This window comes from Sus scrofa, chromosome 1, assembly GCF_000003025.6.
Source record: "Sus scrofa isolate TJ Tabasco breed Duroc chromosome 1, Sscrofa11.1, whole genome shotgun sequence".
Taxonomy (NCBI): domain Eukaryota; kingdom Metazoa; phylum Chordata; class Mammalia; order Artiodactyla; family Suidae; genus Sus; species Sus scrofa.
The window spans coordinates 268,215,552-268,240,672 of record NC_010443.5 but is presented as its reverse complement, the minus strand read 5'-3'; the positions used below and the strand labels follow the sequence as shown (position 1 = coordinate 268,240,672).

At 55.4% G+C, this 25,121-nt stretch overlaps 3 protein-coding genes across 5 annotated transcripts in view; 2 read left to right on the top strand and 1 right to left on the bottom strand.

The window, feature by feature from the left end:
• SH2D3C (SH2 domain containing 3C) overlaps positions 1–1,706 on the top strand; it is a 31,429-nt gene extending 29,723 nt beyond the window's left edge. Inside the window, 1 exon segment of the mRNA XM_021069362.1 lies at positions 1,088–1,706. Coding sequence (XP_020925021.1) covers positions 1,088–1,263 — 176 coding nt within the window. The 3' untranslated portion in view covers positions 1,264–1,706.
• On the top strand, positions 3,195–7,570 carry TOR2A (torsin family 2 member A). The gene is given in 6 exon segments (XM_021069354.1): positions 3,195–3,419; positions 4,039–4,173; positions 4,176–4,303; positions 5,035–5,210; positions 6,109–6,236; positions 6,768–7,570. Coding segments are annotated over 6 exon segments (963 nt in total). The 5' UTR covers positions 3,195–3,268; the 3' UTR covers positions 7,013–7,570.
• Positions 7,498–25,114, bottom strand: TTC16 (tetratricopeptide repeat domain 16). 3 transcript variants are annotated; one of them, XM_021069318.1, is made up of 14 exons: positions 24,864–25,114; positions 23,701–23,873; positions 23,285–23,375; positions 22,996–23,139; positions 20,479–20,579; positions 20,272–20,401; positions 17,735–17,949; positions 16,827–17,071; positions 16,309–16,450; positions 13,623–13,788; positions 12,756–12,898; positions 12,411–12,588; positions 9,439–9,523; positions 7,498–8,459 (listed from the first exon to the last, which is right to left on the bottom strand). In XM_021069318.1, the coding sequence occupies exons 1-14, from the start codon at positions 25,092–25,094 to the stop codon at positions 7,684–7,686; spliced, it is 2,820 nt and encodes a 939-aa protein (XP_020924977.1). In that variant the 5' UTR covers positions 25,095–25,114; the 3' UTR covers positions 7,498–7,683. The 3 variants fall into 3 exon arrangements, with proteins under 3 accessions (XP_020924977.1, XP_020924986.1, XP_020924996.1); XM_021069327.1 differs by lacking the exon at positions 24,864–25,114 and adding an exon at positions 24,607–24,675; XM_021069337.1 differs by lacking the exons at positions 22,996–23,139; positions 23,285–23,375; positions 23,701–23,873.

Genomic DNA, 25,121 nt, shown 5'->3' with positions numbered 1-25,121 from the left:
TCTTTTGTGCCCCATCTCCCCGACCTCTTCTTCTCACCCCTTGTCTTCTCTCATTCAGAAAGTTTGATGATTGTTACTGGCAGGCACCAGGTCGGGCGAGGGGCGGGGGACACACAGAGTGATTCAAAGAGCACCATAGCTATGTATCTTAGCTTCTCTACGCCTCAGCTTTCTAATCTGTGAAGTGGGCATCCTAACAGGCCCACTTTGCAAGGTTCTTTGCAAAACACTCGCCCTGGGACCCTGGGGTTGAGGCAGACCTGCCCTGCCTTCAGGAAGCTCACAAGCTGCTTGAAATGGAGAAGAGACAGAGTGCCTTCAGACAATCCACCTTTTACTTCTTCCTTTTTGGGGGGTGGTGGGGGACTGAAGGTACAGCAGGTAGAAGTTCCCAGGCTGGGGGTTGAATAGAAGCTACAGCTGCTGGCCTACCCTACAGCCACAGCCAGGCCCAATCCAAGCTGTGCCTGTGATCTATTCCACAGCTTACGGTAACTCTGGATCCTTAATGCACTGAGCAGGGCCAGAGATCAAAACTGCATTCTTATGGACAGTAGTCAGGTTCATTTCTGCTGAGCCACAACGGGAACTCCTACGTCTTTACGAAATGTTTAAGTCATAAAAATTCATTGCAGGGGGAGTCCCCTTTGTGGCACAGCAGAAACGAATCTGGCTAGTATCCATGAGGATGCAGCTTCAATCCCTGGCCTCACTCAGTGGGGTGGGGATCTGGCATTGCCGGGAGCTGTGGTGTAGGTTGCAAGACGAGGCTCAGATCCTGCGTGGCTGTGGCTGTGGTGTAGCCAGCAGCTATAGCTCGGATTCGACTCCTAGCCTGGGCACTTCCACATGCCACCAGTGCGGCCATAAATAAACAAATAAATAAAACTATGTGTTACCAATAGTAGGACAGAGACTAGGTGCTGAACTGCTTGGTCTTGTTCCTCAACTAACCTTGTTGGGTCCCTGGCAGAGGTGGGGGGAGGTCCCTTGGAATGGGGCCCCAAGGGAGGTGATGGCTCTGAGCAGGAGCCCCAGCCGCCCCAGCTGGACAGCAGTCCCCTGACCCCTGTGCCCCACCCTGCAGGGTTCCAGGCCCGGCCGGAGCTCCTCGAGGTCTTCAGCACGGAGTTCCAGATGCGCCTCCTCTGGGGCAGCCAGGGTGCCAGCAGCAGCCAGGCCCGGCGCTACGAGAAGTTTGACAAGGTCCTCACTGCCCTGTCACACAAGCTGGAACCTGCCGTCCGCTCCAGCGAGCTGTGACACCCCCGCCATGGACCCTTCCCCTCTGCAGCTGCGGGCAGCAATGGGGCCAGAAGGGCACAGACCTCTCCCCAGAGCACCCCAGGGACACTGTGATCAGCCTGAGAATGTTCTGGGTTCAACCCAGGATCTCCCTCGTACCGCCAGGGTCTTACGTGGACTCTGGGCTCCATCCCACCTGCTACTCATTCACCGAGCTTCCCTTCAGGAAGAACTGGAATGCCTGGTTCTTCCTCCAGCTTCGGCTTCTCCACTTCCCGCTGAGGTGCCCTGTGTTTGAGCGGCGGGAGGCTTCTCACGCCTCCTCCTGCTTCTCCAGGCATCTGTCCCCCACGGACACCCAGGCCTCCCTCTGGCTGTAAATACATCTGTCTGTTATGTAAATAGATGTACAGAAACCACGTTCTTTCTTTCATATAATAAACTTTTATGACTTTCTTCTATCTCTCAGGGGGCCCTGGGGTGGAAGGAACCATCTTTTCTCACGTGAAAGGTGGAAAAATTCATTCAACAAACACTTATTTAGCACCTGAAACATTCCAGATTGTACCCAGAGCCAGAGTTACAGGCAATACTAAAACCCAGCTCCTGTCCTGGAGGAGCCCACAGGCCAGTAGGGAAGGTAACTAATTCCAAACAGAGAAATCCTGCCCCCCGTCCCCTCCCCCACCCCATTCCCTTCCTCCAGAAGCCATAGCAAAGCTTCTGCACAAAGGTACAGCCAAGGATCCCAGATACTTGAAGTGGAAGGGCTTTTTGAAATCTAAGACTCCAGCTCCCCTAGGGAGATCGAGAACTGGAGGGAGAAGGGACTTGCCCTTGGTTCCAGCCTCAGAATGAGAAAGGCTGGAATCTGGGCATCCTGACCTGGAGTTCTTTCCTTTTCTGCTCCCAAAAGTGGGAACCACTAATTTCTTTTCAGGTTTTGAAACGTGGCCACAGAAATCCTTGCTGCGTGCTGTGTGCGTGCATGCATATGTGTGTGTGCGTGTGCGTGTGTGTGTGTGTACCATTACAGTAGCTCTGAAAGAATAATAAATAAAGGATTATGACCACAAAGGGTAGATGGGGCAGGGAATCTTTGAGGAGAGCCACGAAAGCAGTTGTCTTGATTTCATGGGTTGGGGAGGTAGGCAATGTAGATCCACATGATGCCAGGCCAGACTAGAGGCCTGGGGAGCCTATTGACTGAATTTGAATTGTCCAAGATCCGTTGCCTTTGACCAAGAGAGGATGGGTGACGGTGTGTTAGATCTTTGGCAGCAGCCAGATTTGGGTTCTGTTCTATTGTTCACTAGCCAGGTGGCCTTGGATAAGGGGCTTAACCTCTTGGGTCCCAATTTCCTTCTCAGTAAATGGGGACAATAACAGATCTGATCCCTTTTGCTTGATGTTAAAGCACATAGCAGCTGCTACATAAGGGACAGCCATGTTTCATAATGGATTGTCAATGGTCATCTATTGATTGCTTTGTGAGCCAACACACTTTATGTGCCTGTACCTCCTTGAAATATCACCATTCCTCTGTGTGACAGGTACGGTTATCACAAGATATATAAGGCGCCTCACACTAATGCACATAGTAGGTGTTCACCAAAATCTATCAGCGCTCTTTTATCATATAAAAGAGAAAAAAGAGCACGGAAAGGGCGCTTTGCAAGGTGTAAAGTGCCCCCACAAGTTTTTGCTACAATTGTTACGTCACCCTTTGTGGTCATAATCCTTTATTTATTATTCTTTCGGAGCTACTGTGATGGTCCCCCTAGTTACCGTAGCCATGGAAACGCAGCCGCAGTCCTGGATTGGACGGTTCGCGGGCTCCCCCTGTAGATCATCTTCCGGTCCTGCAGCGGGACGACCAAGGGGCGGGCCTTTGAGAGGGGAGAGAGGGGAGTCGGGAGTTGTAGGCTACAGACGGTGGCTGCCGCAGAGCGATGCACGTCGGGAGTTGTAGTTCTCGAACGAGGCAGTTGGCGGCCTCAGACCCAGCTCCGGCCTCACCCGGATGGCGGCTGCGACGTGCGGCTGCAGCCTCTGGAGTTCGCTCCTCGGGCTGCTTGGGCTGGTCTCGGCCGCGGCCGCCTCCTGGGACCTGACATCGCTGCGCTGCAACTTCGGCACCTTCTGTGAATGTGACTTCCGGCCAGACTTCCAGGGTGAGGAGCCTCGGGAGCCTGAACTGGGGGAGCTGGTAGACCGGGGAGCTCTCGGAACCCAGGGTTGCTCCGGGGCCGGACCTGGAGGAGAGAACGGGGGGCAGGACCCCCAAACTTACGGGCGGCCAAGGCCGGAAGTGGGCCTGACGTTGAGGGACCCTGGGAGCTTAGGGCACGGGGCTTGGGACAAGGGTTTGGGGATGCCTATCTGGGGTCTAGGCACAGTCCTGCCAGGATGGAGAGGGTCTTTTGACAGCTGGGCCTTGGCAGGGGTGGGGGGCGTTTATGCCTCCACACTGGACTGGCTGTCAAGGGAGAAGCCTGCCTTGGAGATGGGCAGGGATTTGGAGGCGATTCTCTTGACAGCTCGCACCCCCTTAGGTCCGAACGCAATCCAGAGGGCCACCTGATGGGGGCGCTGCCGAGCTGAGTCAGGCCTGAGGGTCGCTCCTATGACCAGAGAATCCAAGGGCCACTCTCCCTTTCCGCAGACCGCTCGTAAAACTGTCCCAGAACACGCGGATCCTTAGACCAGGTTCCAGACGTGGTTTGCCTCCTGAACCTCTTCCGTGGTGGGCGTGTGTCCTCAGCTCTGATACTGTCCTTCTTGTGGTCCTAGGTCTGGAGTGTGACCTGGCCCAGCACCTGGCGGGCCAGCACTTGGCCAGGGCGCTGGTGGTGAAGGCACTGAAGGCTTTCGTGCAGGACCCAGCCCCCACCAAGCCGCTGGTCCTCTCTCTGCATGGCTGGACGGGCACGGCAAGTCCTATGTCAGCTCCCTGCTGGCACACTACCTCTTCCGGGGTGGCCTCCGCAGCCCCCATGTGCATCACTTTTCCCCCGTCATCCACTTCCCCCACCCCAGCCACATGGAGCGCTACAAGGTAGGCTGGTGGCGTCCTAGACCATTGTCCTGTGGGGTGCCAGACCCAAGGGAGGGAGACCTGAGCCCAGAGAGGGGAATCCCTTACTCGCTCCAGGCCACACAGCCAGGTGAAGCCTCAGCTCTCAGGACCCATCCTGAACAGAGCTTGGGATGGTGCCATCTGGCAGGGAGTTCTCGGTTTAATTCCTGGGGAGCAGTCATGGCACCTACCTGCTAGGGTTGTTGTGTGGGACATTACAGATTCGCAGGTATTTTTTATTGAACATTTACCTTTGCCAGTCTGTCTGCATTATCCTCTCTCTGTAAAGCACTTAGCCTCAATTTGAGTAAGCCCCCAGGAAATATTAGCTCACATCACTCTTGATGCTGTTGAATGCAAGGTACCTTCCAGGCTGATCTGTTTCAGCTGTCAACGCTGTTGGGCAGGTTCAGGAAGCAGGAAGGAGCCTATCCCTTTTCTTGAAAGCAGTAGATTTCAGGGAAGGAGCCTTGAACAGGCAGGTGTGAGGCCTGGGTCTGAGTCCCTGTTCTCCTGCTAACTTGCTGTGCGAGTTTGGGCAAGTCTCTACCCCTCTCTGGGCCACAGTTTCACCCTCAGTCTCATTAAGGGATTGGGGCTCTCTGGGAGACCTGTCTTCTTGGGAAGGAGATTAGTTCTTGCCTTGGGAAGAAGTCCAGGCCGGGGGAGCATCTCCAGGCCCCCCACATGCTCTTGCCTGCCTCCCACAGAAGGATCTCAAGAGCTGGATCCAGGGGAATCTCACTGCCTGCAGCCGCTCCCTCTTCCTCTTCGATGAGATGGACAAGCTGACCCCAGGCCTGATAGAGGTCCTGCGACCTTTCTTGGGCTCCTCCTGGGTTGTCTATGGGACCAACTACCGCAAAGCCATCTTCATCTTCATCAGGTAGGGCTGGCTTTGCGGGGACACTTCTCAGAGGTCTCAGCTCTCCAGTCTTTTTTAATTTATTTTTATTTTTAGGTAGGGCCGCACCAGCGGCACATGGAGGTCCCAGACGAGGGGTAGAATTGGATCTGTAGCTGCCGGTCTACACCACAGCCACAGCAACGCGGATTCTTAACCCACTGAGCAAGGCCAGGGATCGAACCTGCGTCCTCATGGATGCTAGTCAGATTTGTTTCTGCTGAAACAATGGGAACTCCTCAGCTATCCAGTCTTGGCCTGTGGTCCCACTGCAGAATACCATTCCCCAAAGGCCCATTTGGACTTTCCCAGCATCCTCCATACGCTCACTGGTGCTTCTGTCATTCAAGGTCATTGGCTTCCCTTTGACATTCTCAAAGCCCATTCTGGGCTCAGTCTCTTAAACCTCATTTCCTTGTGGAACCCCTGCTGGGTTAAGAGGTTTTTCCCTCTTTTGAGACCCAGAGGACACAGGTGGGAATGAAACAAAGCTAGAGTTTCATTCCCACCTCTGAGAGTCTTCGCTGTGTTTCCTCAGGCCAATCACTTTCCCTCTCTGAGCTCCCATCTCCTCTTCTGAACAGCGGGGCCAATCCTAATTCCCCACTGTCCTCCTCGAGGTGGAACGAGGAGGGAAAGTCCTTTAAGGGACCTAAAAGTGTCCTATAAACTGTTCAGGGCAGAGTGTGTATAGGCAAATTTCCAGGGGTCACGGTCAGGGACACAAGCTCCAGGGAAGGCAATGGTTCCTGTGGCGTTTTCAGTTGGTTTGCCTCCTGCTGGCACTGAGCCGGGCCTCCAGGCTCAGGTCAAGTTAGGTGGCCCTGGGGAAGCAAGAGCCACATCCTGCCCTCACTGTCTGCGTCCCCCGTGGTTTTAGCAACACTGGTGGCGAGCAGATCAACCAGGTGGCCCTGGAGGCGTGGCGCAGCCGCCGGGACCGCGAGGAGATCCGCCTGCAGGAGCTGGAGCCAGTCGTCTCCCAGGCTGTGATGGACAACCCGCACCGTGAGTTCGGCGGGGGACCCCACCCCTGGGTGGATCAGGGCTGATGCCTTACCCAGGTCACACCTGGGGGCAGGCCGTGCTCCCTGAGGTGGGCCAGGCTTTCCAGGGTGTGATGCTCGGCCCGCTGCCTGGTACTGCGAGCCCAGGCTTTGTCCCTCTGAGCTGTCAGAAGGCCTCCCTGAGCCCACCACCCGGAAGGTGACTGAAGGATTAAGACCAGTGCATTCCTGGAGTTCCCGCTGTGGTGCAGTGGGTTAGGAGCTTGACTGCAGCCGCCTAGGTCGCTGTGGAGGCCCTGGGTTCGCTCCCCAGCCCAGTGCAGTGGATCCCATGTTGCCCCAGCTGCAGCTTGGATGCAGTCCCTGGCCCGGGGAACTTCCATGTGCCTCGGGGGTGGCCAGAAAAACCAAACACACACACACACACACACACACACACAACCCAGCGAGTTCCCGCGCTTCCTTCCCTTTGGGGGCGGGGCCCAGCTTTTCCCCGGGAAGCACAGCCTCTCCCCATTGCTCCCGCCTGCAGATGGCTTCTGGCGCTCGGGCATCATGGAAGAGCATCTCCTGGACGTCCTGGTGCCCTTCCTACCGCTCCAGCGACACCACGTGCGGCACTGTGTGCTCAACGAGCTGGCCCATCTGGGCCTGGAGCCACGGGATGAGGTCGTCCAGGCTGTGCTGGACAGCACCACCTTCTTCCCTGAGGACGAGCAGCTCTTTTCCTCCAATGGCTGCAAGACAGTGGCTTCCCGAATCGCCTTCTTCCTCTGACTCTCCAGGTGGCCTCCTGGTCCTCCTCTAGCTGGCCGGGCCGGGCAGGAAAGCCCTGGGCCCTCTGCCGGAGGGTCCCTTGTCCTGAGCCTCGGGGAGCGTGGGGCCCAGAGCACCGCGTGAAGATGAGGAGGGCTCTTGGCAGGCGCTGGCCTCGCAGCTGTTCTGTGGGCATCTTGGCCTTTGCTTCCTTCCTCAGGGAAACCACTGGTCACCCCAGAACTTCAGCGAGCCTTGCCCTCCAGCCTGAGCCTTCTTTTTTTTTTTTTTTTTTTTTTTTTTTTTTTTTTTTTTAGCCTTCTTAAAATGTGAACTGTAACTCAGGGATGGTGGCTCATGGCTGCTCCCTCCTCCTGCATCTCTTGCCCTTGGCCTTGCTCCGGCCCAGCACCCCCTCCCCTCTCCCCCCACACCCTATGTGTCAGTATCAGAAAGCCAGGCCGAGGCTTCTGTCTCCATGCACAGAGGGACTCGAGCTGCCCCTTGGCCTGGGCTTTTCAAGTTTTTCATTTTGTAAAAGAAGGGAACCGATACAATAAACTTAGCCCTGGGACCAGAGGAAAGTCGGCTAAGATTCTCACTGCTCGGGAGGGGGTTGCCTGAGTGCCGGTTGGGGCGGGGTAGACCCCCTCACATCCCCAGCAAGAAGTGAGGGGGGCCGAACGGCCCCTTCAGTAACTGCCGGGGCCGGGGTCCTGTCTCAGGCCCCGAGCGGTCTGACTGTTGCTGAGACTTGGGATCAGTCCCCATGTGACCTCAGTCTTGCTGGAACCTGAGCTTGTGCTCCGGCTCTCATTCTGGGCAGCCTTGGACGTGCTGGGCCTCTGGCCCTGGCCCTGGCCCTGGGTGGCCTCGGAGTCGCAGAGGCTCCAGTGTGCGTCATAGAAGGCCTTCCTGGGACTCTGGATCAATCGCCAGCTCTGGTCAGCCTTTCTGAGTCCCCAGCTCCAGCCATGGGGACCTTTGGCCTTTCTGAACCTCTGTCTTGAGCCCTGGGTGGCCTTAGTCTTTGTGAGCTTTTGCCTTGGGCCCTGGGCAGCCTCGGTCCCACTGGGCCTCTGGTTCTGGGGGGTCTCAGTCTTGCTGGACCTCTGGCTCTGGACCTGGGCAGCCTCACTACTGCTGGACTTCTGGCTCTGGCCCTGGGTGGCCTCAGTCGTGCTGGGCCTTTCTCTCTGGCCCTGGGCGGCCTCAGTCATGCTGGGCCTTTTGCTCTGGACCAGGGCAGTCTCACTACTGCTGGGCCTCTGGCCCTGGCTCTGGCTCTGGGATGCCTGGGGTTTTCTGGGGCTACGGCTAAGGCTTAGGTCTTCCCCGTTGCCCTCCGAGTCTGAGGCCTGTGTCCTTAGCAGCGAGGAGGTAGAGGAGGTCCCAGCAGTGGTTGAAGTACTCCTGTATTCCCAGCTGAGCGTGGATGTCTCCGTCTCTGAGGGGGATGTGGTCCTGACTGGGAAGGAAGAGCAGCGGTCAGGCCATCTTGCCCAGACGGCTCCAGGCCAGGGAAGCTTCTAGGCCTCACCTTTGCCTATGTCCCGGAGGCATTGCATGGCCCAGGGGAAGGGCTGCCAGATGGTACCAGACCAGCCCAGCCCTCCCGACCAGCTGTGCCCTGTAGGTGAGGCAGGGCCGTAGCTGGGAGGGAGGTGCTGAGCCCCGGCATGGCCTCGCCTCTGCTGGCCGCCCCTTGCCCTTTGCATTCTGTGGGCCCGGTGCCCTGCCTGCCAGCTTCCCCTTCTCCACCCCTCCCCCATGTGGCTGCCCCTCTTCCCTGGGGTCCTGGAAGCCCTCCCTGACCCTGCAAAGGGGGCTAAGTGCACCCCCAGCTCTCTGGACTCCAGGGTTGTCTGGACCATTCAGCTTATCTATTTACCTGTGTCCCTCTTTCCTTCAGGACCAAGGGCTCCCAGGGGCACAGACTGTGCCATTCATGCTTGTAACCAGCGTCTAGCCCTGGGATGCTCAGCACATCTGCTGAGTGGCTGCTAATTCCATCCCTCCCCGGCCGGCCCACAGCTGCCCTCGGGACTCAGAGCGGCATGCCTGCCTGGGTTCTAACTTTTGTCCCGTCCACACTGGCGCCTGGCAGAATTGGGGGTCGGGGGAAGCCCCCTGGACAGGCATAGGCTTTGTGGGCTTATTTCAGGGAGAGACCAGGGAGGCAGAGAGAAAACGGAAAGGCCTGAGCAGGGAAGGAGGCTGGAGCAAGGCAGCCCCGGCGGAGAGCCCCATGGTGAGAGCTGGACTCCCGGGCTGTGTGCTGGGCCCCCCACACCCCCTACCCCCAAAGTGGGGATGGGTCTCCCCATCCACAGTCACAGCCATAAGTAGCAGAGCCCAATTCACACCCAGGCCTGGGAGTCTCTGACCCCTGACCTTTGCCCCCCTGCTTTGGCTCACTCAGGTCTGGCAGGAGCAGGGTAACTTACAGCCCCTGGTGGAGCCTGAAGAGGTCTGGCTGATGTAGCTGTCGGTCAGGGACCTCCCCGTGCTGGGGGCCGGCTCCAGCTTCACCTAGGGCCAGAGACAGGCTGGGTTAGGGCTCCGCGAGGGGCACAGGGTTGGGCCGGATGGGGACACGGAGAGGTTGACCAAGGCTGGACAGATGTGGTGCGGTGGGAAAAGCTGGGTCAAAAGGCTGCCTGGGGAGTTCCGTCGTGGTGCAGTGGTTAACGAATCCAACTAGGAACCATGAGGTTGCGGGTTTGATCCCTGCCTTGCCCAGTGGGTTGACGATCGGCGTTGCCGTGAGCTGTGGTGTAGGTCGCAGATATGGCTCGGATCCCGCATTGCTGTGGCTCTGGCATAGGCTGGCGGCTACAGCTCCGATTGGACCCCTAGCCTGGGAACCTCCATATGCCATGGGAGCGGCCCAAGAAATGGCAAAAAGACCAAAAAAAAAAAAAAAAAAAAAAAAAAAAGGCTGCCTGTGCCTCCGTCTCCTTACCCGCAAAAGGCAAATGAGTTCAGGGGTTGGGACAGGTTTCTGTAAACTGGGAAGTGCTATACCCTGGGGAATGGCTCGTGAGAAACTGAGGGGCTTCCCTGTGCTTCATGTGCCTCATCCAGCTTCATCTCCCCGCACATGTGGGGGGAGCTCCCGCTATCACCATTTCATGGGCCAGGAAACACCTAAGCAGCCAGCCCTGGGCACTCAGCGGAGAGGCAGGGAAGCAGCCTTGGGATCCAGGTCTGTGGGATCCACAGCCAGGCTCTCGGCTACTGGTCACACCTGCACCCTCGGAGGATGCACGGGATGAGATGGGGGAGTGGGTATATATATATATATATATTGGGGGGGTCTTTTGTCTTTTTTTGGCTGCACTCACAGCATGTGGAGGTTCCCAGGCTAGGGATCGAATTGGAGCTTAGCTGCCGGCCTACACCACAGCCCCAGCAAGGTAGGATTCAAGCCACGTCTGTGACCTACACCACAGCTCACGGCAACGCCAGATCCTTAACCCATTGAGCAAGGCCAGGGATCGAACTGCATCCTCATGGATGCCAGTCAGATTAATTTCCACCGAGCCATGATGGGAACTCTGTATTTTTGTATTCTAATGGGAGCTAGGAAAACGCAGAGGTCTCCCTTTCATTTCTGGCAAGGGATGCTGGCACTCTGTTTACTTCAATGGTGTAAGGTCTCCTTTGAAGACAAATGGAGAATTCCCATCGTGGCACAGCGATAAATCCAAGTAGCAACCATGAGGTTGTGGGTTCCATCCCTGGCCTCACTCAGTGGGTTAAGGATCTGGCGTTGCCGTGAGCTGTGGTGTAGGTCGCAGATTCGGCTCGGATCCTGCGTTGCTGTGGTTGTGGTGTAGGCCGGATGCTACAGCTCTGATTAGACCCCTAGCCTGGGAACCTCCATATGCCATGGCTATGACTCTTAAAAAAAAAAAAGAAGAAGAAAAATGGACCTGCTGTCCCTCAGCAGTCAAGTGAGTAAAGAGCTGGCATGGTGGCTGCGTGGATCTGTCTACAGCACTGAGCCGGAGTGGTCCACGTGGAGGCATCTCACAAATGTGGAGGCTTAGTGAAAGGAGCCAGAGGCAAGGGGGTGCTCCGGGTTTATCCTCCGTTGTGAAGGACAGCTGCTCCTGTCTATGGTGTGTCTATGGTGGCAGGAATCAGGACAGCCTTGGGGGAGGGGCTGGGTTGAGCGCAGGGACCTAGAAGGGGGCACAAGGGGCTTCTGGAGAGCTAGGGATGTCTTCTTTCTTTTTTCTTTTCTTTCTCCTTTTTTTTTTTTTTTTTTTTTTTGTTTTGCTTTCGAGGGCCACACCCACGGCATATGGAAGTTCCCAGGCTAAGGGTCGAATCAGAGCTGTAGTTGCCAGCCTACACCACAGCCATAGCAACACCAGATCCGAGCCATGTCTGTGACCTACAGCACAGCTCACGGCAACGCTGAATCCTTAACCCACTGAGTGAGGCCAGGGATCGAACCTGAATCCTCGTGGATACTAGTCGGGTTGGTAACTCACTGAGCCACAACAGGAACTCCGGATGTGTTCTTTCTTGATCTGGTGAATGGTGTCATGGGGTTATTCAGTTTGCGAAAATTCATCCAAAAATTCACTTATGATTTGTGTCCTTTTCTATATTTATAGTCTATTCAATAAAAAGCTTCTATTTATTATTGTTTTTTAAATTTTTTTTTTTTTTTTTTTTGGCTGCACCTGTGGCATGTGGAAGCTCTCGGGTCAGGGATCCACCCTGCACCACAGCAGTGACAACGCCGGATCCTTAACCTGCTATGCCACCAGAGAATTCCACCATTCAATAGAAAGTTTTTAAAAATGAATTCAAGGAGGTCCCGTTATGGTGCAGTGGAAACAAACCCAACTAGTAACCATGAGGTTCAATCCCTGGCCTTGCTCAGTGGGTTAAGGATCCAGTGTTGCCGTGAGCTGTAGTGTAGGTCAGACACAGCTCAGATCCCGCATTGCTGTGGCTGTGGCTGTGGCTGTGGCAGAGGCCAGTGGCTACAGCTCTGATTCAACCCCTAGCCTGGAACCTCCATATGCCGCAGGTACGGCCCTAAAAAGCAAAAAAAAAAAAAAAAAAAAAGAAAACAAAAAAGTGAATGGAAAAAAAAATGAAGTCAAGAATTAAGAAAATTCTGGCCCAGGTGGCCAGTGCCCAGAGAGGAACTTAGGAAGGTGAGCATGGATGAGGTGTGAGAAGGCCTCGCTCACCCCCTCCAGCTGTGCCCCTTCCTGGGTCCATCCACCCCTCGCAGCAAGATATCCCCAGCCCAAGTCACACAGCTGTGTGATGACTGAGGGGTGGCAGAGCCGGGCCAGAAGCCAGCCTCCAGCCAGCTGGCATCCCTCAGCAGCCCTGCCTTGGGGTCACTCCACCCTGGACCGCCCCCCCCCAGATGTGGGCCACTCACCTCTTTCTCCTCATGGGCAGGGGCCTTGGCCTCTTTCTCTGGGCCTTCTGGCTTTGCCCGCAGGCTCGGGCGAGTGGCCTCCAGCTCCTTGGAGGCCTCAAGCGAAAGCTGCTCCAGCTTCCACGAGAACTGCAGGGTCTGGGCTTTCCGGCGCTCTAATTCCCGCTCCTTGAGCTGCCTGCCAAGCCGTGACCCCAGAGTGCTAGGTAGGCCCCCCCCCACCCTGATCTACCCCACCCTCCCCAGGACTGGACAGTGGTCTGAGAAGGCAACTGGGGTCAGAGATGCCCTCAACCCCAGCTGTTCCCCCGCACCTAGCCTGCAGGCCTGGCTGGAGAAACTTACCCCATGATGTCTTGGGAGGGCCTGGCCCGCAGGCTGTGCTCCACCACCTGCTCCAGCTGCAGCCTGGCCAGCTGGGCCGTCTGGCTCCCCAGCACCTCCTCCACTGACATGCCCGGGAAAAGGTTTGTCATCAGCGGGAGCAGCTGCGGGGAGAGAGGGTGACCAGATGCAACTGTGGGCCAGGAGGTGGGCAGGTGGTGTGGCGCTGCCTTGCGCTGCCAGGGGCCCTTCTCAGGGCTGAAGAAGGGGTTGTTGGTTTTATAGGGCTGGACCCTCTTGCCTTGGAACCTTCTGGAGATCATGAGAAAGGAATTACTTGGGGAGGGGATGCTGATGGTGAGTCGGATCGAGGATTCTGGAGCCAGTCAGATGAGGGTCTGACCTCCCCAAGGGCACTGACTTCTCTGAGCCTTATCCGCTTTCCTCTGAACTGCGGGGCAATGATAATGTTACCTGTCTAGTAGGTGAAGAGGGTTGAACAGGGTGATGCAAGCTGAGGAAGTTAGAATAGGGGCTGGCAGGAGTTCCCGTCGTGGCTCAGTGGTTAACGAATCCGACTAGGAACCATGAGGTTGCAGGTTCGATCCCTGGCCTTGCTCAGTGGGTTAGGGATCCGGTGTTGCCGTGGCTGTGGTGTAGGCTGGCAGCTGCAGCTCCAATTAGACCCCTAGCCTGGGAACCCCCTAAAAAGACCAAAAAAAAAAAAAAAAAAAAAAAAGAATAGTGCCTGTCATAGAGTAAGTGCTCCAGGATTAGCAGCTCTTATCACTGCTAGGCAACCAGGTTTCTTTTAGGGACAGGGAGTATCTTCAGGTGGCCAGGGGCATTGACTCTGGAGCCCACCCTCCTGGCCCAGCTGGAACACACCTTTGGCTGCTCGGGGTCAAGGAGCAGAACAGTGGCAACATCCTGGCGGGCCCCAAAAATGTTCTGGGTGAACTGCCGGCTCCTGGCGCGGTACAGGTAGTACTGGGGCTTCTGGGGATTGTGCTGGATGGCCATTGAGAAGTGTTTCTCTGCCTTCTGGAACTGCCTGCAGGACACAGGGGGGCACAGGTTGCTCTGAGCTGGGCCACCTGGTGGGGGGATGGAGGCTTCTGGACCCCACTGGGGAGTTGGGGAAAACCAGGCTGGTCTCTGTTCCCTGCCACCACACCCCTCTTAACGGACCTCACACTTAAATGCTAGTGTAAAATCCCAACCTAAGGAGACATTTTTATGATCTTGGAGTAGGGAAGGCCTTTCTGAGAATGTCATAAACGCAGCAGCTAAAAATGAAAAAATCGGGAGTTCCCACTGTGCCACAGAATCCTGTGTTGCCACAGCTACAGCATGGGTCACAGCTGCGGCTCAGATTTGATCCTTGGCCTGGGAACTTCCATATGCTGTGGGTGCAGCCCACAAAAGAAAAACATAATTTGATTATCATTAAATCTCATTATTGAAGAGCAAAAACATCACAAAGGAAAATGGTACACAGGGGAGATATATTTGGCACATAAGGCAGATAATAAGCTGGTTTTCCTAGCCTGCAAAGAACTCTTACGGGAGTTCCCATTGTGGCTCAGCGGTAACAGCCCAACTAGTATCCATGAGGACGCAGGTGCGCTACCTGGCCTGGCTCAGTGGGTTAAAGGATCTGGCGTAGCTGTGAGCCGGGGTGTAGGTCACAGATGTGGCATTGCTGTGCCTGTGGCACAGGCTGGCATTTGTAGCTCCAATTGGACCCCCAGCCTGGGAACTTCCATATGCTGTGGAGGCAGCCCTAAACAAACAAACAAACAAACAAACAAAACAGGAAAAACACCACAAACAAACAACTTAAAAAAATTTTTAATAAGCAATTTAGTAGCAAAACAGGCAAAAGATTTGGACACGGCCGTAATGGTCAATAACACGTGAAAAATGTTGCTGTGCACTAGCAATTTAAACAAGCAAAGTCCATCCACTGCGAGAGAGTGTTTTTTGCCTACCAGATTAGCAAATTGAAAAATAGTCTTAATACCCTGTGCTAGGGAGGTTTGTGGAAACCAAGACTTTACTGGGGAACGTTTATATTGGTTCAGTGTTATTGGAGAATAGTTGGGCATTATCTTTTAAAACATTAAATTTTCACACTCTTTAACCCAACAGTTTAACTTCCAGCCATCTGACTACAGAATAACTAGTATGACTGCATGAAAACATATGTCCTAGTTCTCATGACTGCATTATTTATAATTTTGAAAACAGAACCAATATTCAGCAGCAGACTATGGTCTAAAGAAATTAATTGTGGTACCTCCACAGAATGGGATACTTTTCAAATGACAAAAGAGAATGAGGGAGTTCCCGTCGTGGTTCAGCAGTTAACGAACCGGACTAGCATCCACGAGGATGCGGGTTCATTCCCTGGTTTTGTTCAGTCGATCTGGCATTTTTCTGAGCTGTGGTGTAGGTCGAAGACACGGCTCGGATCCAGCCAGCATTGCTGGCGGCTACAGCTTCGATTCAACGCCTAGCCTGGGAACCTCCATATGCTGCAGGTGCAGCCCTAAAAAGACAAAAAAAAAAAAAAAGAGAGAGAGAGAGAGAGAGAGAGAGAGAGAATGAGGTAATCCTATAGGTAACGTCACAAGTCAAAAATCAGTTTAGCATGATCTCACTTTTGAAAAATAACAATTTTTTTTTTTTTTTTTTTTTTTGCTTTTTAGGGCTGCACCTGTGGCACATGGCACACGGAGATTCCCAGGCTAGGAGTCTAATCAGAGCTACAGCTGCCGGCCTACTCCACAGCCACAGCCACACCAGATCCCAGCCACATTTGCAACCTACACCACAGCCCACGGCAATGCCGGATCCTTAACCCACTGAGAGAGGCCAGGGATTGAACCCACAATCTCATGGTTCCTAGTTGGATTCCTTTTGCTGCGCCACAACAGGAACTCCAATAACTTCTAATTTATGCAGAGCAATCAATCTGGAGGAATCTACCAAACTTTGGGAATAGAGGAGGCGTTGGTAGGTAGATATTAGAAGGAACTTTCATGTTCTGAGTTGTATGTTATGAATACTTAAGTTTTTTATAAAAAGCACAATTATTATAATAACAACATTCAGAAAAAAGGGGGAGTTCCCGTCGTGGCGCAGTGGTTAACGAATCCGACTAGGAACCATGAGGTTGCGGGTTCGGTCCCTGGCCTTGCTCAGCGGGTTAAACAATCCGGTGTTGCCGTGAGCTGCGGTGTAGGTTGCAGACGCTGCTCGGATCCCGTGTTGCTGTGGCTCTGGCGTAGGCCAGTGGCTACAGCTCCGATTCAACCCCTAGCCTGGGAACCTCCATATGCCGCGGGAGCGACCCAAGAAATGGCAAAAAGACAAAAAAAAAAAGGGGGGGGGAAGGACTTTTAGTGAAAACTTGGAAAATAAAAATTGATATTTAGAAGACTTAATTGGGAGAGCAGAGGCATCTTGACCCAGGGATCCCAGGGGGCGGTGGCATCCGACCCTCCTGGCCCCGCCCACGGCCCGGTCCGCCCCGCCCCAGCCCCGCCCCCTCCCAGTCCGCGCGCACCTGCTCCTCTGCTCCCAGAAGCCCAGCTTCTCCTGCAGCAGGCCCATTCGTAGGTGGGCGCCCTCGTCCTTCGGGCTCAGTGCCAGCGCCTGCTGGTAGTCCGCCTCAGCAAAGGTCAGGTTGCCAAGCTGGAAGAAGCAATCTGGAGCCCGGGGACCGGGGGCGGGGGCTGAGCGTCCACAACCTCAGGGCCCAGGAGCTCAGCCCAGCCTGCTCCACCCCCAGCGAGTGGGGCCTGCAACGAGCGGCCGAGAACAGCCTGGGCGCTCGGGGCACCTGCAGAGATTTTCCGTGCCTCTGGTCACCTTTTTCCAGTTGCCTGAATCCGAGCCTCTTGAAGGACTGGCGTCAGATGGTCTAAGACAATGCTTCCCAAAGGATGTCAGTGGGACCCTGAGTCTGAAATGGTTCTTCTTGCCTTCTTTCCTTCCCCCCTCCCTCAGGGCCCACCCCAGGCCGTGGGGAGGCAAGCGGCTCACGGGGGGAGAATGGGGGGGTTGGGGGAGGGGCCCACACACCGCCGCGGTTGATGTAGAGGCCTTTCTCCTGCTGCTCGTCCTTGAGCGCCTTGTTGAGCAGCTGCACGCTCTCCTGGTAGGCGCCCTGGTGGTAGCAGTGCACCGCGAAGTCGTTGTAGGCCAGCAGCAGCTGACGCTGCGCCTGCTGCATCAGGTCTTCCTGGTGCTCGGTCATCATGTCCAGCGCCTTCAGGAGGTCCTCCACGGCGGCGTCGAACTCCCGGAGCCGGCGGTACGTGGTGCCCCTAGCGGGAGGGAGGGACGGCCAAATTGCCCCCACCGCCTACGGGTGGCCATGCAAGGGACTGCGGCTCTGGGCCCTCTGATTTGGGGAGATGGGGGGGCCTCCCACCTCATGCACTAGGGGTGGCCCGTGGGCCTCCTGGATTGCTACTCAGATAGCCTGCTAGTCACTGGGAATTTGACTTTTTGCCCAAATAGTTTCCCTCTGTCTTTTAGGGAGCCATGCATGTGCCAGTCTCTAGAGTAAGACCTTTTATACACAGGGCAGATGTTTTAGCTCCACTGTTTATATGCAAAAACCCAGGCTCAAGGAAGTTAAATGGCCTGGAATGAGCTGGTCGATCCTTGTTAGGGGTGGGGGCCCGCCGGCACAAATTCAAATCCAAGCCTCAACCACTGAGCTGGGCTGAGCCTCCTGAATAAACTGTTCAGCAGGCCAGGGGTGGGGAACAGGAGTCTTGCTACTGCCTGCTCCTCCTCCAGGGGCAGTAGCGGAGACCACCTCCCAGGATCCCCTGACTCCAGTGGGGAGTAAGGAAAGACTGCCAGCAGCTGGATAGGGCCCCGGAGACCTGGGGAGGGGCGAGGGCTGTCCTGCGTTCACACAACACATCTGAGGCAAGGCAGGGCCTGGGACCCAAGACCAGCATCTCCCCACCCAGTACCGGAAGAGGAAGAGGCCGGGGTCCAAAGGGTTGTTCTCGATGGCACAGTTGATGCAGTGCAGTGCGTGGTGCAGCTTGCCCTGCACGGCCAGGATCCCTGCATCTTGGCGGGCCTGCTGGGCCTGGCCCACCATCACCTTGAGCAGCACCTTGGCCTGTGGGTGCTTGGGATCCAAGAGCAAGGCACTGTGTAGGTCTTGATAGCAGAGCTTGGGCTGCAAGGGACCAGGGATGGCATTCGGGAGGGCACAGGCCAAGCTGAATGGCCTGCTCCATGTGGGGAGGCAGACTTCCAGGCCTGGAGGGGCCTTTCTCTGGGCAGGTCAGCACCTGCACCCAGCTTCAGTGGCCCCACATTGCCCTTCTGCCTTTTCTGTATCTTGAAGGAGGAAGGGAGGATTGTGAGAAAATCCCATCCCAGGCGCCTTCACTTCTGGCCCCTTTGCCATCTGTGACCTCGGGTGAGCCAGGTCAGCCTTGGTGGGTTTTGCTCGAGAATGGGGTGACAGATGCTTCATCCTTGGAGGACCTCTGTTTGGCTCACTCACGGTGGGGGCAAGGTGGTCTCCAGACCATGACTGTCACGCTGTCTCTAGTCTCCCCTGTACATCCGCCCCCCACTCTCCTGGCCTTTAAGCCCAAGACAACTTCCTTTTTTTTTTTTTGTCTTTTTAGGCCGTACTCACGGCCTATGGAGGTTCCCAGGCTAGGGGTCCAATCGGAGCTACAGCTGCCAGCCTACACCACAGCCACAGCAACATGGGATCCGAGCTGCGTCTGTGACCTAAGCCACAGCTCACGGCAACGCTGGATCCTTAACTCACTGAGCGAGGCCAGGAATCGAACCTGCGTCCTCGCGGATGCTAGTCAGATTCATTTCCTCTGAGCCACGACAGGAATTCCCAGCCCAAGACAACTTCTAAACAAGAACAGATTTAGGCCTGAGCAGAAAACCCTCCCAGGCAAATTGCCTTCCACTGGGGTGAGGGGATCTGTTAGTCAGTCAACAAACAGTTTGAGCAAGCACCCCATGTCCTGTAGGGTCATGAGTTGGAGGATGAGTGAGGCAGTGTGGACACCCGGTGTGAGTGGAAGTCGGGAGGGGGAAGATGGCAGAGGCTGAGGCAGGGCTTTGGACTAGGGGGACTTGGGTTCAAGGACAGCACCACTGAGACCTGGCTGTGTGACGTTGGGCAAGCCACCCAGCCCCTCTGGACCTGTTTCCTCATCTGTGAAAAGAGGACACAGATTGTGTCTATTGCAGAGGGTTACTGCCAGCCTTACAGAGAAACATGAGTGCAGTGCATGGAACGTGCCTGTGCATCGTGGGGAGCAGCAAAAATCCCAGCAATCAACAATAATTGTCAATAATTACTAGTCTCCTACTTTTGAAGGAGACGCTCCCACTGACTCACCTGTGGGACAGAGAAGCCCAGCCCACCAGTTGGGAGGCTCGGGATGTCAACACCCTAGGGACACCCAGCCCATCCCTTTCCTCCTCCCTCCTGTGCCCCCCAACTCCCATCCCAAGTACCCAGGCCAGGCCAGAAAACCAGGCATTGTTCTGGATGCTTCTCCTTCCCTCAAGCTCACCCCCGGTCAGCCTCTGGTCCTGCTTCCAAGGTCTGTGGAACTCGCCCCCTCCTTGTCACCCTCATGACCCCCCTGCCCAAGCCCCCCTCCTCTCCCGATGGATGACGCCTAGGCTTCCGGCACCTGATTTGCCCCTTCCCCTGGTCAGAAGCATCTTTCTAAGGCCCACTGCCCCATGGAGTGCCCTTCTGCTGCCCCCTCGAAGAAGTCAGGGTCCTCCTTAGTGCATGAGACCCTGCCCCATGCTCTCTCTTTTTTAGATTTATTTATTTTTTGTCTTTTTTTTTTTATGGACGCACCTGTGGCATATGGAGGTTCCCAGGCTAGGGGTTGAAGCAGAGCTACAGCTGCTGACCTACACCACAGCCACAGCCACAGCCACAAGGGCTCCAAGCTGCCTCTGCAACCTACACCACAGCTCACAGCAATGCCGGATCCTTAACCCACTGAGCAAGGCCAGGGATCGAATCCGCAGCCTCATGGTTCTGAACCCACTGAGCCACAACGGGGACTCCCCGATGCTCTCTGATCCCTGCAGTCCCTCCTCCCTTGAAACCCCAAGTCTCATATCTGACGGCTGCCCGGGTGCCCCTCATGGTGCTTCACACGGCTGTGGAGTCATTCTTTGTGGGATGATCCGCTAGGGGGCGTCTCCCCTGGGCCGTGAGTTCTGCGCAGGTAGGAAGGCACAGGTGTTTCCCCTGTGGCTTCCCGGCCCCGCGCAGGCCTGACACAGAGTCAGGGCTGAGTGACAATGGGACAGATACCTGCCTGGGCGGGAGTGGTCAGTGCTGGTCCAGGCCTCTCCCTGGGAAGGACAGCCGCCCCCCATACCTGGGGAATGTGGCTTCAAGGCTGGCTGACAGCCTGGCCGCCTCCTATAATCTTGGGGCCCAGATGGAGAGGCCCCCCCTTGCACCCTGCATCCCACCCTCCTGCTCTACCTTGTGGAAGAAGTTGTAGAGCCTGGCTCGCAGGATGTAGACATCGGCATTGGTGGTGCCATGTTTCACCTCCTTGGTGACGAATGCCAAGCATTCGTGATGCCGTTTGAGGGCCAGGAGACAGGCCATGCTGAGGGCAGAGGACAAAGGTGAAGGGGCAGGAAGGGGCTGCTGGGGGTACAGCATGGATGCGGCTGGGGCACTCACCATCGATAACGGAAGCAGGCTTTCTCAGGCTGGAGCTCAGATGCCTGGGAGAAGACAGACAGGGCATCCAGAAAGGCACATTGCTCGAAGAGGCACTGGCCCTGGGGACACAGGGGGCAGTCACTTCTGCTGGTGACAGCCCCCCCCCCCGGTGCCCGACAGCAGCCATATGTTGGGGGGTGGCCAGAGCCCTTTAGATCTGGGGGAGACTTTAAGAGACACAGATGGAGAGAGATACAGAGCTGGAGAGACAGCAAGAGACAGAAAGAGACGGCAGGACAGACACAGGAACTGAGAGAAACGGAGAACATCCGAGCGGTGGACAAGAACAGCAGATCGAAGAGTAACAGGCTCCAGCTGGGCCGGGGCTCTGGGTGCTGAGCCCTGTGTTAAGAACCTGAACTTGGAGTTCCTGTCGTGGTTCAGTGGAAATGAATCTGACTAGGATCCATGAGGATGCGGGTTCGATCCCTGGCCTCACTCAGTGGGTTAAGGATCTGGTGCTGCCGTGAGCTGTGGTGCAGGTCACAGACACGGCTCAGATCCCGCGTGGCTGTGGCTGTGGTGTAGACCAGCAGCTACAGCTTTGATTTGACCTCTAACCTGGGAACCTCCACATGCCGTGAGTGCAGCCCTAGAAAAGAAGAAAAAAAAAAAAAAAAAGAACCTGAATTTGTTTTCTCACTGGGACTAGCTAACATTCCCCTTTTAGGCGAAGGAACTGAGGCTCAGAGGGGTGAAGAAACCTTTCCAAGGCCACACAGGAAATGGCAGGACTGGACTCCCAAACAGACAGGTTTAAGCATGTGGTTTGGTTTTAAGAATAATTCTTTTTCAGGAGTTCCTGTCGTGGCACAGTGGTTAACAAATCCAACTAGGAACCATGAGATTGTGGGTTCGATCCCTGGCCTTGCTCAGTGGGTTAAGGATCTGGCGTTGCCATGAGCTGTGGTGAGCTGTGGTATAGGCCGGTGGCTACAGCTCTGATTGAACCCCTAGTCTGGGAACCTCCATATGCTGTAGGAGCGGCCCTAGAAATGGCAAAAAGACAAAAAATTAAAAAATTAAAAAATAAATTAGAATATTTCTTTTTCAGAGTAGAATAATTATCGACATTAAAAACCTCCTGGCACAGTAGGTTGGGGACCTGGCAGTTGTCACCGCAGGGGCTCTGGTGGCTGCTGTGGTGCTGGTTTGATCCCTGGCCTGGGAGCCAGCCAAAAAACAAACAAACCCAAAGACACCAAAGTGTCAAATGAAAAAAACAAAATCAGGACTTTATTGGTGTTTTACGATTTAATATTATTGTTATTTTGCATTGCAAATGGGGGGCCTATTACCTATTCAGTGCTTAGAGCCTCTAGACTCTAGGCCTGTGCTGCCTGGTGCAATAGATGCCTGCTTCCTAAGGGTACCATTTAAATTAATTAAAATGAAATATAGGAGTTCCTGCTGTGGCGCAATGGGATCAGCAGAGTCTTAGGAACTTTGGGACACAGGTTCAATCCCCTGCCTGGCACAGGGGGTTAAGGATCCATTGTTTTCGCAGCTTTGTCTTAGGTCAGGACTATGGCTCAGATCTGATCCTTGGCCTGGGAACTCCATATGCCTTGGGGCAGCCAAAAAAGAAAAAGGAAGAAAGAAAGAACGAGAGAAAGAAAGAAATAGAGAAAGAAGGAAAGAAAGCCAGCCAGCCAGACCAAGAAAGGAAGGGAGACAGAAGTACAATTTACAAATTAGTTGGGGGCCCCCTGGTGGCTCAGTGGGTCAGGATCCAGCATTGTCACTGCTGTGGCTCAGTTTGCTGCCTCGGCTGGGGTTTGATCCCTGCCCTGGGAACTTCTGTATGCTGCGGATGTGGTCAAAAAGAAACAAATAAAAAATTTTTAAATAATAAAAATTAGGAGTTCCCATCATGGTGCAGCAGAAACGAATCCAACTAGAAACCATGAGGTTGCGGGTTTGATCCCAGGCCTTGCTCAGTGGGTTGAGGATCTGGCGTTGCCGTGAGCTGTGGTGTAGGTCACAGACGCGGCTCAGATCTGGCGTTGCTGTGGCTCTGGTGTAGGCTGGCAGCTGTAGCTCTGATTTGACCCCTAGCCTGGGGACCGCCATATGTTATGGATGGGGCCCTAAAAAGCAAAAAATAACTAATAAATAAAATGAAAATAAAAATTAGCGGCTCGGTCTCAATCACCACATTTTGAGGGCTCAACCGTATGTGGCTAGTGGGCCACCAGGTGGGACAGTGCCCAGTGATCATTGTCATCATTGCATAAAGTTCCAAAGGACAGTGCTGCAAAACTGTACTCAGCCCTGGTGGCAAACCAACTCAGGAGGTGGGAGAGATCCTGAGAGGGGCAGCAGATGGGGACACAGACCCAGGGACAAGGAGGTCCCCAGGGAGTCAGGGCTGGTCTCCAGAACAAGGAGAGCCCCCATAGCTGGGGGGAGAGCCAGTGGGCCGGGGGTGTGAGGTGGGTGCCCCATGTGTGGGCCTGGGACAGCCCCAGGCACCTTCAGGTAAAGCACCAAGGTGAGCCGCTCCAGGTAGTTGGTGTTGTCTGGCTGGGAGGCGTGGGCCATGCGTAGGTTCTGGGCGGCCGAGGAGAAGTCGCAGAGCTGGATGTAGGCCTCGGCTCTTAAGGCATAGAACTCTATCTGAGGGAGAGGGGACCCAGGCTGCCATTCCCCTCTCCACAATCTGCCCTGAGGCTTGACCAGCAGGGACTTAGTGGCTCTGAGAGGAGAGGCCTGCAGGTGCCACAGGGAGGGGGCCGTCCCCCTCCCAGGCCGTTCCCCTCACCATCTGGGAGTCCAGGTGGAGGGCTCGGGAGAAGAACAGCACGGCCACCTCCCAGTCTTCTTGCTCCAAGCACCGATGGCCTTGTTGGTAGCTGCGGGGTAGGGGCATAGGCGCAGGGGCTGGCCTTGACTTGGGACTGGCCCAGGGCACACAGCTGGCGCCTCTGGGAGTGACTTGGGAGGAGGGGGACTTGGGTAGAGAAACAAGACGGAGAGGCAGAGACCCAGGGAGGGGAGGCTGGTATTCTTGGAGCTTATCCTGGCCAGCAGCCTTTTTTCTGCTGAAATGGAAGAGCCCTATTACACAGTGGAGCTTGCTAAAGTTCAGGGAGGGAGAGTAACTGGCCCAAGGCTGCACAGTATGTCAGTGGCTGTGCAGGGTAGGAACCTGGGACCCCGAGGCAAGGTAGTACTCACTACTCCTTGATTTTGAGGAGCACTGGTAACCCCGTGGACTTTGGTTTTATATCATCGAAGTTCCTGAACACCTGGCTGGTCCCAAAGATGTACTGTAGGATCCCCTTTGGGACCGGAATCACCCATGGCTTTGGGATGGGCTGTGAGGGAGCCTGGTCAAGCTCCAGAACATCCTGGAACCAAGCGACAGCAAGCGGAGTTGGCCTCAGAGACAACCCCCACTCCACTTTCACACTCTTCTCAAGTATTTTACAGGATGGAGGAGGTGGGGGGACAATGAGGCCTGGGAGGAGGCAGGATCTGGGGTCTGGTGGGCACTGCTGGCCACATTCCCCTTAACCTCTCTCCAGGGGTCTCAGGCTCATACTGTCCTCTGCTCTCCTCCTGGTTTCCCTCAGCTCCTACCTCCAGCTACTGACATCCAAAGCTCTGCCTGCTGCTCAGGCCCTGCCCCAAGCCGCAGGCCCTGGGGGTGCAGCATCTTCTTGCATATCCTGTGGGACCCTGGCACACATGCAGTAGGGCAAACTGAGCACCTCACCTGACTTCTGCCCCAGGCTTTCCCACCACCATGAGTCCACCTGCTCTGCCAACCACCCAAGCCAGGAACCTATGTCCCATCAGTTCTGAAGTCCTGTCTATCCTACTTTCTAAAGCTCTCTCAGATGCCTCCTCTTCTCTCATCCTCTCGTCTGGGCCAATGCCATCTCTGCCTGTATGCCCGCTCTGGTCACGCTTCTGACCTCCCCACCAGCTACATGTCCTAAGCCCTCTGTTCTCTGCATAGCGGCCGGGGACTTTCCTGAATCGAACTGAGTTTATCTCTCCTACTTAAAACCTTTCCTGCGAACCCAGACGCGGTTTCTTCTACCCCGACCCTCTGCCTCTGCTTTAGCTTTCTCGCACCTCTCTGGAGTCTGTCATGAGGCCCCTTCCAGGAAGACCCCAGGGCCTGAGCCTGCTCTCTCACCCGCCTCCCCGCCCAGACCCCTGACGTTGCTAGGCATCATCTCCAGGATACTCACAGGCTCCGCCCCTCCAGCCACGCCCCCGGAATCCGAAACCTCTAATCCCTGGAATCCAATCTCAAACAGAGCCGGAAGGACGCTAGCAAGTTTTTATTAGCTGGGGAGGGGGAGGTCTACAAAGAGGAATGGACTTTCCTGGTTGCTGCGTCGAGGCAGGCCTACAGCTGAGGCCAACACATGGCTCCTTCTTCCCAATCTGGAGGCCAAGCAAAGGCTCCGAGAGTCCCCAACAAGTCGCGTAGGACAAGGCGACACTTTGTAGCGGAATGCGCGGGGGCGTCCTGACAAGGCCACCGCCCAGCCGCTTCCGCCCCTCAGAAGCGTGGCGGCCGCGTAACTCGCCTTGGATTGGGCGCTGACGGCCATTTTTTGGACAGATGGCGGCCGCGATTG